The sequence below is a fragment of the Somniosus microcephalus genome, chromosome 23, assembly GCF_052327205.1.
Source record: "Somniosus microcephalus isolate GS21.2 chromosome 23, FLI_Smic_1.0, whole genome shotgun sequence".
Lineage (NCBI taxonomy): Eukaryota > Metazoa > Chordata > Chondrichthyes > Squaliformes > Somniosidae > Somniosus > Somniosus microcephalus.
In genome coordinates, this window is record NC_141009.1 from 72,618,249 (window position 1) to 72,632,389 (window position 14,141).

General features: G+C 48.7%; 1 protein-coding gene across 1 annotated transcript in view; it reads left to right on the forward strand.

The window, feature by feature from the left end:
* The window catches only part of LOC147101959 (rab-like protein 6), a 175,639-nt gene that overhangs the window by 5,768 nt on the left and 155,730 nt on the right, over nucleotides 1-14,141 (forward strand). Inside the window, 2 exon segments of the mRNA XM_085965164.1 lie at nucleotides 4,023-4,157; nucleotides 11,075-11,122. Of these exon segments, the coding sequence (XP_085821290.1) occupies nucleotides 4,023-4,157; nucleotides 11,075-11,122 (183 nt within the window).

The following is a 14,141-nucleotide window of genomic DNA, read 5'->3' on the forward strand; positions in this document are numbered from 1 at the left end:
GGTAAATCATGCTTGACTAATCTACTGGAATTTTTTGAGGATGTAACTGGTAAAATAGATAAGGGAGAATCAGTGGATGTGGTGTATCTGGACTTTCAGAAGGCTTTCGATAAGGTCCCACATAAGAGATTAGCATGCAAAATTAAGGCACATGGGATTGGGGGCAAGGTATTGACTTGGATAGAGAACTGGTTGGCGGACAGAAAGCAAAGAGTTGGAATAAACGGGTCGTTTTCCGAGTGGCAGGCAGTGACTAGTGGGGTACCGCAAGGATCGGTCCTAGGACCCCAGCTGTTCACAATACATATTAATGATCTGGACGAGGGAATTGGATGTAATATCTCCAAATTTGCAGACGACACAAAGCTGGGTGGGAGGGTAAGCTGTGAGGAGGATGTCGTGAAACTCCAGTACGATTTGGACAGGTTGGGTGATTGGGCAGAAACATGGCAAATGCACTATAATGTGGATAAATGTGAGGTTATCCACTTTAGTGGCAAAAACAGGAAGGCAGATTATTATTTGAATGGCAATAGATTGGGAGAAGGGGAAGTGCAAAGAGACCTGGGTGTTATTGTGCACCAGTCGCTGAAGGTAAGCATGCAGGTGCAGCAGGCAGTTAAGAAGGCAAATGGTATGTTGGCCTTCGTAGCAAGAGGGTTCGAGTACAGGAACAAGGATGTCTTGCTACAGCTGTACAGGGCCTTGGTGAGACCGCACCTTGAGTATTGTGTGCAGTTTTGGTCGCCTTATCTGAGGACGGACGTTCTTGCCATGGAGGGAGTGCAGCGAAGATTCACCAGGCTCATACCTGGGATGGCAGGAATGACGTATGAGGAGAGATTGTGTCGATTGGGCTTATACTCACTGGAGTTTAGAAGATTGAGAGGGGATCTCATCGAAACCTATAAAATTCTGTCAGGTCTGGACAGACTAGATGCAGGAAGGATGTTTCGGATGGCCGGGAAGTCCAGAACCAGGGGTCATAGTCTAAGGATAAGGGGTAAGCCATTTAGGACTGAAATGAGGAGGAATTTCTTCACCCAGAGAGTGGTGAACCTGTGGAATTCTCTGCCACAGAGGGCGGTGGAGGCCAGTTCATTAAATATATTCAAGAAAGAGTTGGATATATTTCTTGAGGCTAAAGGGATATGGGGAGAAGGCAGGGACAGGGTACTGAATTGAATGATCAGCCATGATCTCATTGAATGGCGGAGCAGGCTCGAAGGGCCGAATGGCCTACTCCTGCTCCTATCTTCTATGTTTCTACTCTGACTAGCACGTGGCACTGGTAACAATCCTGAGATTACTACCTTTGAGGTCCTATTTTTTAATTTACCTCCTAACTCCCTATATTCAGCTTTTAGTACCTCATCCCGTTTTTTACCTATATCGTTGGTACCTATATGCACCATGACAACTGGCTGTTCACCCTCCCCTTCCAAGATGTTCTGCAGCCGCTCTGAGACATCCTTGACCCTTGCACCAGGGAGGCAACACACCATCCTGGAGTCTCGTTTGTGGCCGCAGAAACGCCTATCTATTCCCCTTACAATAGAATCCCCTATTACTATAGTTCTATCCCTCTTTTTCCTCCCGTCCTGTGCAGCAGAGCCACCCCTGGTGCCAGGAAGTTGGCTGCTGCTGCCTTCCTCTGATAAGCCATCCCCCCCAACAGTACTCAAAGTGGTGTATCTGTTTGAGAGGGGGATGTCCACAGGGGACCCCTGCACTACCTGCCTGTGCCCAGTACTCTGTCTGTTGGTCACCCATTCCCTTTCTGCCTGTCCAACCTTTGCCTGCGGTGTGACCAACTGATCAAATGTGATATCCACGACATCTCAGCCTCGCGAATGGTCCAGTATGTATCCAATCGCAGCTCCAGCGCCGCAATGTAGTCTGCCAGTAGCTGCAGCTGGACACACTTCCTGCACACATAGTTGTCAGGGACACAGGAAGTGTCCCTGAGTTCCCACATAGCGCAGGAGGAGCATACCACGGCACCGGGCTGTCCTGCCATGACTTACCCTTTAATTAATTGCAATTAAATTAAATTAAATCAAATCAATCCCACCAATTACACTACAGTTAAATGGTATATTTAAGGGCCCTGGTTTACAAACAGTCCCCGCTACACCACAGAGACTTTAGAAACTATAAACCACAGAGCCCCACCAGTACTGTACCCCAGTGTTATACAGTGACAGACCTGTACCCACCAATACTGTACCCCAGTGTTATACAGTGACAGACCTGTACCCACCAATACTGTACCCCAGTGTTATACAATGACATACCTGTACCCACCAGTACTTTACCCCAGTGTTATACAGTGACAGACCTGTCTTTAGCAGTACTGTACCCCAGTGTTATACAGTGACAGACCTGTACCCACCAGTACTTTACCCATGTTATACAGTGACAGACCTGTACCCACCAGTACTGAACCCCCGGTGTTATTTTGGTAATAGAACATTAGGCTAATGTTGTGAATGAATGAGACGGCCTGTGTGTGTATATTGGTAATGGGATGGACGTGTGAATCTCCCAGTTTGTGTTGGGGAGGTGATGTTCGTGGGTTGGGGAGGTGATGTTCGTGGGTTGGGGTGGTGATGTTCGTGGGTTGGGGAGGTGCCTGTTCTTGGGTTGGGGAGGTGATGTTCTTGGGTTGGGGAGGTGCCTGTTCTTGGGTTGGGGAGGTGCCTGTTCTTGGGTTGGGGAGGTGATGTTCGTGGGTTGGGGAGGTGCCTGTTCTTGGGTTGGGGAGGTGATGTTCTTGGGTTGGGGAGGTGCCTGTTCTTGGGTTGGGGAGGTGCCTGTTCTTGGGTTGGGGAGGTGATGTTCTTGGGTTGGGGAGGTGCCTGTTCTTGGGTTGGGGAGGTGATGTTCTTGGGTTGGGGAGGTGCCTGTTCGTGGGTTGGGGAGGTGATGTTCGTGGGTTGGGGAGGTGATGTTCTTGGGTTGGGGAGGTGCCTGTTCTTGGGTTGGGGAGGTGCCTGTTCTTGGGTTGGGGAGGTGATGTTCTTGGGTTGGGGAGGTGCCTGTTCTTGGGTTGGGGAGGTGCCTGTTCGTGGGTTGGGGAGGTGATGTTCGTGGGTTGGGGAGGTGATGTTCTTGGGTTGGGGAGGTGCCTGTTCTTGGGTTGGGGAGGTGATGGTTCGTGGGTTGGGGAGGTGATGTTCTTGGGTTGGGGAGGTGCCTGTTCTTGGGTTGGGGAGGTGATGTTCTTGGGTTGGGGAGGTGCCTGTTCGTGGGTTGGGGAGGTGATGTTCGTGGGTTGGGGAGGTGATGTTCTTGGGTTGGGGAGGTGCCTGTTCTTGGGTTGGGGAGGTGCCTGTTCTTTGGGCCTCTGAGTGTGAATGAAGGACACCCAGGGTTATTAGCCCTGTGATATATGCTACCCATTTCTGTCGGGTGTATCTCCACTGATGGTCGGCTGCAGACAATAGTGAGGTAAAGCGATTGCTGAAACAAAACAGTTGGTAAAGCCCTAGAGAATACAGTGTGTCTTCCTCCAACACGACCCATTCCCTTCTCCACCCTCGCCTCCCCCATTCCCTTCCACCCACCTCTCTCCCTCCCCCATTCCCTTCCACCCACCTCTCTCCCTCCCCCATTCCCTTCCACCTCTCTCCCTCCCCCATTCCCTTCCACCTCTCTCCCTCCCCCATTCCCTTCTCCCACCTCTCTCCCTCCCCCAATTCCCCTTCCTCCCCCATTCCCTGCCCTCACCTTTCCCCTTCCTGTCCCCAACAGTTTGATTTCTTGTGTTTGAGCTGTGACCACCTGCACCCTGATTGCAATACAGCGCACATTGTTGCCCAGCGTCGGGCACTGATTGACCACAGATTCCTGGTGATCAGTCCCTCTGCTCCGGTTGTCCTTCATGATTTCCTCGAATGGACTGGAATTTTCCATGGGGCAGAGAGCGGAAGCGGGGCTGTAATACAGATGGTAACTGGGGAATGAAAATTGCGTTAACAAATTATTAAATGTTTCTGGCATTTCTATTTTATTCTTAGTGAAAATCCTGATTCGAGGTGATCGAAACACAGGCAAGACAACGCTGTGGCACAGACTGCAGGGCAAGAAGTTTGTGGAACAGTACATCCCAACTCAGGAGATCCAAGTCACCAGCATTCACTGGAGCTACAAAAGTACGTTCTCAGACCAGCAATTTTTAGATGTTGAACAAAATGCAAAACAAAAACCTGTCAATGCTGGAACCACTGAGCAGGTCAATCTGCGTCCCCCGGAGAGAGCGGACGAGTCTATGGGTCAGCTGCTAACCTTCATCAGAAGCTTTTGAGTTTGAATCTTCAGTGTTTTAAATGGCAGTGCAATTGGAGTCGGGAGGCTGAATAAATCCACATGCAGTGATGGCGCTGCCTTCTCAATTGCTCTTTGAGATCAGACAGCAGTAGCTCGATATCAGTGTCTCCGGTGTAATGTGCATGACAGTCCCTCCCCTATCATACTGGGATCAAATGTCGCTGAGGACAGTGCGTTAGTGTGAAGATACAGCGTAAAGCTCCCTCTACACTCTCGCATCAAACACACCCAGGGCAGGTATAGCACGGGTTAGATACAGAGTAAAGCTCCCTCTACACTGTCCCATCAAACACTCCCAGGGCAGGTACAGCACGGGTTAGATACAGAGTAAAGCTCCCTCTACACTGTCCCATCAAACACTCCCAGGGCAGGTACAGCATGGGTTAGATACAGAGTAAAGCTCCCTCTACACTGTCCCATCAAACACTCCCAGGGCAGGTACAGCACGGGGTTAGATACAGAGTAAAGCTCCCTCTACACTGTCCCATCAAACATTCCCAGGGCAGGTACAGCACGGGTTAGATACAGAGTAAAGCTCCCTCTACACAGTCCCATCAAACACTCCCACGGCAAGTACAGCACGGGTTAGATACAGAGTAAAGCTCCCTCTGCACTCTCCCATCAAACACTCCCAGGGCAGGTACAGCACGGGTTAGATACAGAGTAAATCTCCCTCTACACTCTCCCATCAAACACTCCCAGGGCAGGGACAGCATGGGTTAGATACAGAGTAAAGCTCCCATCAAACACTCCCAGGGCAGGTACAGCATGGGTTAGATACAGAGTAAAGCTCCCTCTACACTGTCCCATCAAACACTCCCAGGGCAGGTACAGCATGGGTTAGATACAGAGTAAAGCTCCCTCTACACTGTCCCATCAAACACTCCCAGGGCAGGTACAGCACGGGTTAGATACAGAGTAAAGCTCCCTCTACACTGGCCCCATCAAACACTCCCAGGGCAGGTACAGCACAGGTTAGATACAGAGTAAAGCTCCCTCTGCACTGTCCCATCAAACACTCCCAGGGCAGGTACAGCACGGGTTAGATACAGAGTAAAGGTCTCTCTCTACACTGTCCCATCAAACACTCCCAGGGCAGGTACAGCACGGGTTAGATACAGAGTAAAGCTCCCTCTACACTGTCCCATCAAACACTCCCAGGGCAGGTACAGCACGGGTTAGATACAGAGTAAAGCTCCCTCGACACTGTCCCATCAAACACTCCCAGGGCAGGTACAGCATAGGTTAGATACAGAGTAAAGCTCCCTCTACACTGTCCCATCAAACACTCCCAGGGCAGGTGCAGCACGGGTTAGATACAGAGTAAAGCTCCCTCTACACTGTCCCATCAAACACTCCCAGGGCAGGTACAGCACGGGCTAGATACAGAGTAAAGCTCCCTCTACACTGTCCCATCAAACACTCCCAGGGCAGGTACAGCACGGGTTAGATACAGAGTAAATATCCCTCTACACTGGTCCCATCAAACACTCCCAGCGCAGGTACAGCATGGGTTAGATACAGAGTAAAGCTCCCTCTACACTGTCCCATCAAACACCCCCAGGGCAGATACAGCACGGGTTAGATACAGAGTAAAGCTCCCTCTGCACTGTCCCATCAAACACTCCCAGGGCAGGTACAGCACGGGTTAGATACAGAGTAAAGCTCCCTCTACACTGTCCCATCAAACACTCCCAGGGCAGGTACAGCATGGGTTAGATACAGAGTAAAGCTCCCTCTACACTGTCCCATCAAACACTCCCAGGGCAGGTACAGCACGGGTTAGATACAGAGTAAAGCTCCCTCTACACTGTCCCATCAAACACTCCCAGGGCAGGTACAGCATAGGTTAGATACAGAGTAAAGCTCCCCCTACACTGTCCCATCAAACACTCCCAGGGCAGGTACAGCACGGGTTAGATACAGAGTAAAGCTCCCCCTACACTGTCCCATCAAACACTCCCAGGGCAGGTACAGCACGGGTTAGATACAGAGTAAAGCTCCCTCTACACTGTCCCATCAAACACTCCCAGGGCAGGTACAGCACGGGTTAGATACAGAGTAAAGCTCCCTCTACACTGTCCCAGCAAACACTCCCAGGGCAGGTACAGCATGGGTTAGATACAGAGTAAAGCTCCCAGCACTCCTAGATCAACAGGCCGTGAATGGTGTGTAAGCCTTTTAAATGGCTCCTTGTCTACTGATACACAACCTCCCTTGTTAAGCATATCATTACAGGAAATGATTAGTTGTGAAGAATAATTTGAAATGTTGTGCCTGAATCTACTTGGCTATTAATGAAATGGCCCATTTTCATCATGCTAATGCAAACACAGTTAATTTCTGTTGGAACAGGTGCTGTACAGATGTTGTGCGATTCCTGGTGAGATATTGATCTTTTGTCAAATGTTGAAAGCACAGGCAATTTCTCGAAGCAATAATTTGAGTAAACGGTTTTCAGTGCCAGATATCACTGCTGTTTAATTGATGACCGCATTGCAGTATTGCATTTAATGGAACTGAAGCTGGAGAACTCAATGTCATTCCGTGCTCATGGCCACCGGTGCCAATAATCCCGTTTTACATCAGCCGTCACTCCCCGCTTTAAAACTCATCAAACTCTTTGATTTTTCCCAGTGTTCTTCCTCTTGTTCACAAACGTTAAGAATAATTCGACTGCACTGAGCTCCCTGAGCAGAAGGCCCCAGATTAAAAAAAAAGACTTGCATTGATATAGCACCTTTCACGACCACTGGACGCCCAAAGTGCTTTACAGCCAAAGTACTTTTTGAAGTGTAGTCACTGTTGTAATGTAGGAAATGTGGCAGCCAATTTGTGCACAGCAAGCTCCCACAAACAGTAATGTGATATTGACCAGATCATCTGTTGATTGAGGAATCAGTATTGGTCAGGACATTGGGAGAAACCCCCCTGCTCTTCCTCGAAAGAGTGCCATGAGATCTTTTACGTGAGAGAGCAGATGGGGCCTCGGTTTAACGCCTCCTCTGAAAAACGGCACCTCCGATAGTGCAGCAGTCCCTCAGTACTGCTCTGGAGTGTTGGCCTGGATTATGGGCTCAAGTCTCTGGAGTGGGACTTCAACCCACAATCTTCTGACTCAGGTAGAGTGCTACCCACTGAGCCACAGCTGACGCACATTTCATCTGTTGTGTGTCTAGCTAGCTGAACACAGTAGGACTGCTACGCACGGCCTCAACACTCTGGGCTGGGTGAGGGGCCATCAAGGTCCCGCTCTGCATGGCTATCCATCCAGGGAAGGAAATGAGGAAGAGTGTAAAATTAAGTGAGTTTGAGAGCACTGTCCCGGGCAGTTGCTGAGCCCATGAATGCTGGTTACTGGGACAGGATTACTGCAGCACTCCACATTCACTTCATCCACTGTCGATAGAGCTCTCCCTCCCAACTATCGCCTGAACACAGCTCCATCTCATCACTTATTTAAACAAACAACAAACACAGAGAGGGGAGAGATAATGTGAACATTTCTGTCAAAATGGCAGTTCTGTTAGCAGCATGTCAGTTACGTCTGTGCCGTTACTGTCTGGTGTCTAGGACTTGGTTACGTCTGTGCCGTTACTGTCTGGCGTTAGAAACGAGGGTATCCAAAATATATGGGGTTATGCGAATGAAATAGTTTTGCACAACTAAAGCTACATGAATAGCTTGAACATAAATAATTGATAATAAGCAGCTACGAACATCTGAAGACCAAGAATGGCATGTCTGACTCCAAACTTAGAAACATAGAAGATAGGAGCAGGAGTAGGCCATTCGGCCCCTCGAGCCTGCTCCGCCACTCAATGAGATCATGGCTGATCATCCAAATTCAGTACCCTGTCCCTGCCTTCTCCCCATATCCCTTTAGCCGTAAGAAATATATCCAACTCCTTCTTGAATATATTTAATGAATTGGCCTCAACTGCCTTCTGTGGTAGAGAATTCCACAGGTTCACCACTCTCTGGGTGAAGAAATTCCTCCTCATCTCTGTCCTAAATGGCTTACTCCTTATCCTTAGACTGGGACCATTGGTTTTGGACTCCTCCGCCATCGGGAACATCCTTCCTGCATCTAGTCTGTCTAGTCCTGTTAGAATTTTATAAGTTTCAATGAGATCCCCTCTCATTCTTCTAAACTCCAGCGAGTATAAGCCCAATCGACCCAATCTCTCCTCATACGTCATTCCTGCCATCCCAGGTATCAGTCTGGTGAATCTTCGCTGCACTCCCTCCATGGCAAGAACATCCTTCCTCAGATAAGGCGACCAAAACTGCGCACAATACTCAAGATGTGGTCTCACCAAGGCCCTGTACAACTGCAGCAAGACATCCTTGCTCCTGTACTCAAACCCTCTCGCTATGAAGGCCAACATACCATTTGCCTTCTTAACCGCCTGCTGCACCTGCATACTTACCTTCAGCGACTGGTGCACAAGGACACCCAGGTCTCGTTGCACTTCCCCTTCTCCCAATCTATTGCCGTTCAGATAATAATCTGCCTTCCTGTTTTTGCCACCAAAGTGGATAACCTCGCATTTATCCACAATATACTGCATCTGCCATGCTTTTGCCCAATCACCCAACCTGTCCAAATCATCCTGGAGTTTCTCTGCATCCTCCTCACAGCACACACGCCCACTCAGCTTTGTTTCGACTGCAAACTTGGAGATATTACATCTAGTTCCCTCGTCTAGATCATTAATATATATTGTGAATAGCTGGGGTCCTAGGACCGATCCCTGCGGTACCCCACTAGTCACTGCCTTCCACTTGGAAAAAGATCTGTTTATTCCAACTCTGCTTCCTGTCTGCCAACCAGTTCTCTATCCAAGTCAGTACCTTGCCCCCAATCCCATGTGCCTTAACTTTACACGCTAGTCTCTTATGCGGGACCTTATCGAAAGCCTTCTGAAAGTCCAAATACACCACATCCACTGGTTCTCCCTTATCTATTCTACCAGTTACATCCTCAAAAAATTCTAGTAGATTAGTCAAACATGGTTTACCTTTTGTAAATCCATGTTGACTTTGTCCGATCCTGTCACAGTTTTCCAAGTGCTCTGCTATTACATCTTTTATAATGGACTCTAGCATTTTCCCCACTACCGATGTCAGGATTACCGGTCTATAAATCCCTGTTTTCTCTTTACCACCTTTTTTGAATAGTGGGGTAACATTAGCTACCCTCCAATCCATGGGAACTGTTCGAGTCTATTGAATTTTGGAAGATGACCAGCAATGCATCTACTATTTCTAGGGTCACTTCCTTACGTACCCTAGGATGTAGATTATCAGGCCCTGGGGATTTATCGGCCTTCAATCGCATCAATTTCTCTAACACCATTTCCCTACAAATACTGATTTCTTTCAGTTCCTCCCCTTCATCAGACCCTATGTTCCCCGACATCTCTGGGAGGTTACTTGTGTCCTCCTTTGTGAAGACAGAACCAAAGTATGTATTAAGTTGGTCTGCCATTTCTTTGTTCCCCATTATAAATTCCCCCGATTCTGACTGCAAGGGACCTGCGCTTGACTTCACCAAACTTTTTCTCTTCACATATCTATAAAAGCTTTTACAGTCAGTTTTTATGTTCCCTGCAAGCTTACTCTCATATTCTATTTTCCCTTTCTTAATTAATCCCTTTGTCCTCCCTTGCTGAATCCTAAACTGCTCCCAATCCTCAGGTTTGCTGCTTGAGAGTATAGGGACAAGAGTGATGAGAGGAATCACGATGGAGGAGCCTTCAGGATGTATAAACAGGAAAGACATGTGAGGGAAGAGCATGAGACCCCTTAAGGCAGGGCTTTCATCTGAAAGTTAAGAGAAAGAACTTGACGTACCATTGGGCACCTTGGTTTAAGAAGAGCCCTTATAGGTTAAATGGTCCTGTCCGTCTGGTACATCGGGCCCACCCCTAAAAAGGGAAGAAAAGCAAGACCCGAAGTTCCTTGGCACAGACGGTGGACGGGAGAGTGCGGCTGGTCTAACTCCACTGTCTGGTGTCTGCGGCTGGTCTAACACCACTGTCTGGTGTCTGCGGCTGGTCTAACACCACTGTCTGGTGTCTGCGGCTGGTCTAACACCACTGTCTGGGGCTGCGGCTGGTCTAACACCACTGTCTGGTGTCTGCGGCTGGTCTAACTCCACTGTCTGTTGTCTGGGGCTGGTCTAACTCCACTGTCTGGTGTCTGGGGCTGGTCTAACACCACTGTCTGGGGCTGCGGCTGGTCTAACACCACTGTCTGGGGCTGCGGCTGGTCTAACACCACTGTCTGGTGTCTGCGGCTGGTCTAACACCACTGTCTGGTGTCTGCGGCTGGTCTAACACCACTGTCTGGTGTCTGCGGCTGGTCTAACTCCACTGTCTGGTGTCTGGGGCTGGTCTAACTCCACTGTCTGGTGTCTGGGGCTGGTCTAACACCACTGTCTGGTGTCTGCGGCTGGTCTAACTCCACTGTCTGGTGTCTGCGGCTGGGTTACTCCCTGTGCCGTCACTGTCTGGGGCTGGGTTACTCTGCCGTTACTGTCTGGTGTCTGGGGCTGGGTTACTCCCTGTGCCGTCACTGTCTGGGGCTGGGTTACGTCTGTGCTGTCACTGTCTGGTGTCTGGGACTTGGTTACGTCTTTACCATACTGTCTCGGGCCACGGGCAGAGCTGTAAATAAAGTGAAATTTCCATTTGTTCAGCTCACTCATGTGGAAATTGCACCTTTTGTGTTGCAGCGACTGATGACATTGTGAAGGTGGAAGTGTGGGACATAGTGGATAAAGGTGAGTGGTCTCTTCAACGTCTAACACTTAGTTAAAGATACATTTAATTTTCTCCAATGTATTGACTTTTGCTGTGTGTAATTATCCACTCAAGGTTTCTGGATAGAGCAGGATGTCACATCATAGCTCTGAAGTTTTTTGCCTCATCACGTCCTTGCTTTATAAGTTCCCTTTCACGTTGTTCCTGCATCATCCCTCCTTGATGTCTAAACTTGATGATTCTTAGGATGGAATTTTAAAAAACTTTTTGAGAGAGATGTTGGTGTTGTGGACTTCAGAATATGTCCTGCCACCGTCACCCCCAGGTCTCTCGGTTCCTGCACCCCCTTGACAATTAGACCATTTAGTTTATGTTGCCTATCCTCATTCTTCTAAAATGGTTGTCCGTCCACCAATGCCCCAAATTTAAAACTCTCCTCCTTGAATTTAAATCCCTCCATGGCATCGCCTCTTCCTATCTCTGTGACTTCCTCTCGATCTTTCTGTTCCTCTGACTTGGGCCTTTTGTGCTCCCCCCCCCCCCCCCCCTCGCCCCTTCATCTGTCGGCCCCACGCTCTGCAATTCCCTCCCTGAACTCCTCTACCTCTCGACTTCCCTCTTTTAAGACCCTCTTTAAAATCCACCTCTTTAACCAAGCTTTTGGTCACCCTTCCTAATGTTTGCTTCACGTCTGTTTATGCGTCAAGACATTGAGAGGACCCTCAGATAGAGCAGTGGATCATTGCAGAAACAATTAGCTCTTCCAATCAGCCGTCACAATTACGATGGGCCAAATGGACTTCTAAAGATCTCTGTATCTGCACTTGTAGTAAAGCATCCCATGTTCTAATAACTCTCACAAAAGTAAAATACTGCGGATGCTGGAAATCTGGAAAAAAAACCCAGAAAATGCTGGAAATACTCAGCAGGTCAGGCAGCATCTGTGGAGAGAGAAACAGAGTTAATGTTTCAGGTCGATGACCCTTCAGAACTGGAAAAAGTTGGAGATGGAACAGGTTTTAAGCAAGTATAAAAGCATGGAAAGTGGGGAGAGGAGGAAAGAATAAAAGAGAAGGTCTGTGAAACGGATCATCCTCCGCCATTTCCGCCACCTCCAGCGTGATCCCACCACCGAACACATCTTCCCTCATCTCCCCTTTCAGCATTCCGAAGGGACCGCTCCCTCCGCGACAACCTGGTCCACTCCTCTATCACCCCCAGCACCCCTTCCCCTTTGCCTGGCACCTTCCCGTACAAGCGCAGGAGATGCAACACCTGCAGCACGGTGGCATAGTGGTTAGCACTGTTGCCTCACAGCGCCAGGGACCCGGGTTCGAATCCAGCCTCGGGTGACTGTCTGTGTGGAGTTTGCACATTCTTCCTGTGTTTGCGTGGGTTTCCTCCGGGTGCTCCGGTTTCCTCCCACAGTCCAAAGATGTGCAGGTTAGGTTGATTGGCTATGATAAATTGACCCTTAGTGTTAGGGGGATTAAATACGTGGGGTTACGGGGATCGGGTGGGATATGTGTTGGTGCAGGCTCGATTGGCCGAAATGGCCTCTATCTGCACTGTGGGGATTCTGTGATTTCTGTGATTTCTGTGACCTGCCCTTTTACCTCCTCCCTTCCCACTGTCCAGGGCCCCAAACACCCCTTCCAGGTGAAACAGCGATTTACTTGTGCTTTCAATTTAGTACACTGTATTCGCTGCTCACGATGCGGTCTCCTCTACATTGCGGAGACCAAACTCAGATTGGGTGACTGCTTTGCGGAACACCTCTGTTCAGTCTGCAAGCGTGACCCCGAGCTTCCGTTTGACTGTCATTTTAATTCTCCGCCCCACTCCCACTCTGTTCTCTTACTCCAACACTGTTCCAATGAAGCTCGACGTAAGCTTTAGGAACAGCACCTCATCTTTCGATTTGGCACTTTACAGCCCTCCGGACTCAACATTGAGTTCAACAATTTCAGATCATAACCTCTGCCCCCATTTTATTCAGACGGCAGCTGTTGCTGATTCTGCCATTGCCATTTACACCTCCTCTAGACCCATCTTTAGTTTCTTTACTTGTCCCATTACCGTCTCCTTTTGCCTTGCACCATCCTCCCTTTTGTCATTTAACCTCTCCTGCCTTCCACCCTACCCCAGACCTTCCCTTTTGTTCTTTCCTCCCGCCCTGCTTCCCCTGCCTCTACATCTGCTTAAAAACCTGTCACATCTCTTCACTTCTTCCAGTTCTGACGAAGGGTCATCGACCTGAAACGTTAACTCTGTTTCTCTCTCCACAGACGCTGCCTGACCTGCTGTGTGTTTCCTTAGAAATAGGTTTATATTTCTAATAATTCTTCTCTCCTACATTCTCCCCCTTCATTCTTGGAATTTAATCTTCAGTCTGTGGCCCCTGTTACTAACCGGGGAGAAAAAGAAATCTTTCCCTATTTATCCTCTCAAAACCACTTGTAATTTTGCAGACCTCGATTAAACCCCGCACCTGCCCCCCGCCCACCTTTGTCTTTGCTGTTCTCGTGAAAAAACTCCAATTTTACGAGCCTTTCTTCATCCCTATAACCTGGTATCGTTCCAGTTAATCTTCACCCTCCTCTTCCCGTGGCTGTGATATTCCTCCAACAGTGCCTGCAGCCTAATCGATGTCGTGTACAAATTCAGCATCACTTCCTTGCTTTTATATTCAGCACCCCTGTGTATAAAACCTTTCCTACCTGCACTCTGTCCTTCTAAAGATCTCTGTATCTGCACCCCTAGATCTCTCTGTTCTTCCATTCTGCTACCATTTAGGATACTATTCACAATTTCTTTTCCCGGAATGTCCTACTTCACATTTCTCTGCATTGAACTGTGCCTGCTAACCTCTGTTCTCCTGCAGTCTCCCTCAGTTTGCCATCTCGCATAATATGGTATCAACATTTGACATCACTCCTTTTTGTGCCTATCTCCAAAAGAGGTGTCAGCACAGATGCCTGGACCATACCACTATGCACATCCCACCAATTTGTAAAACAGCCAATTACCCCACTCTTT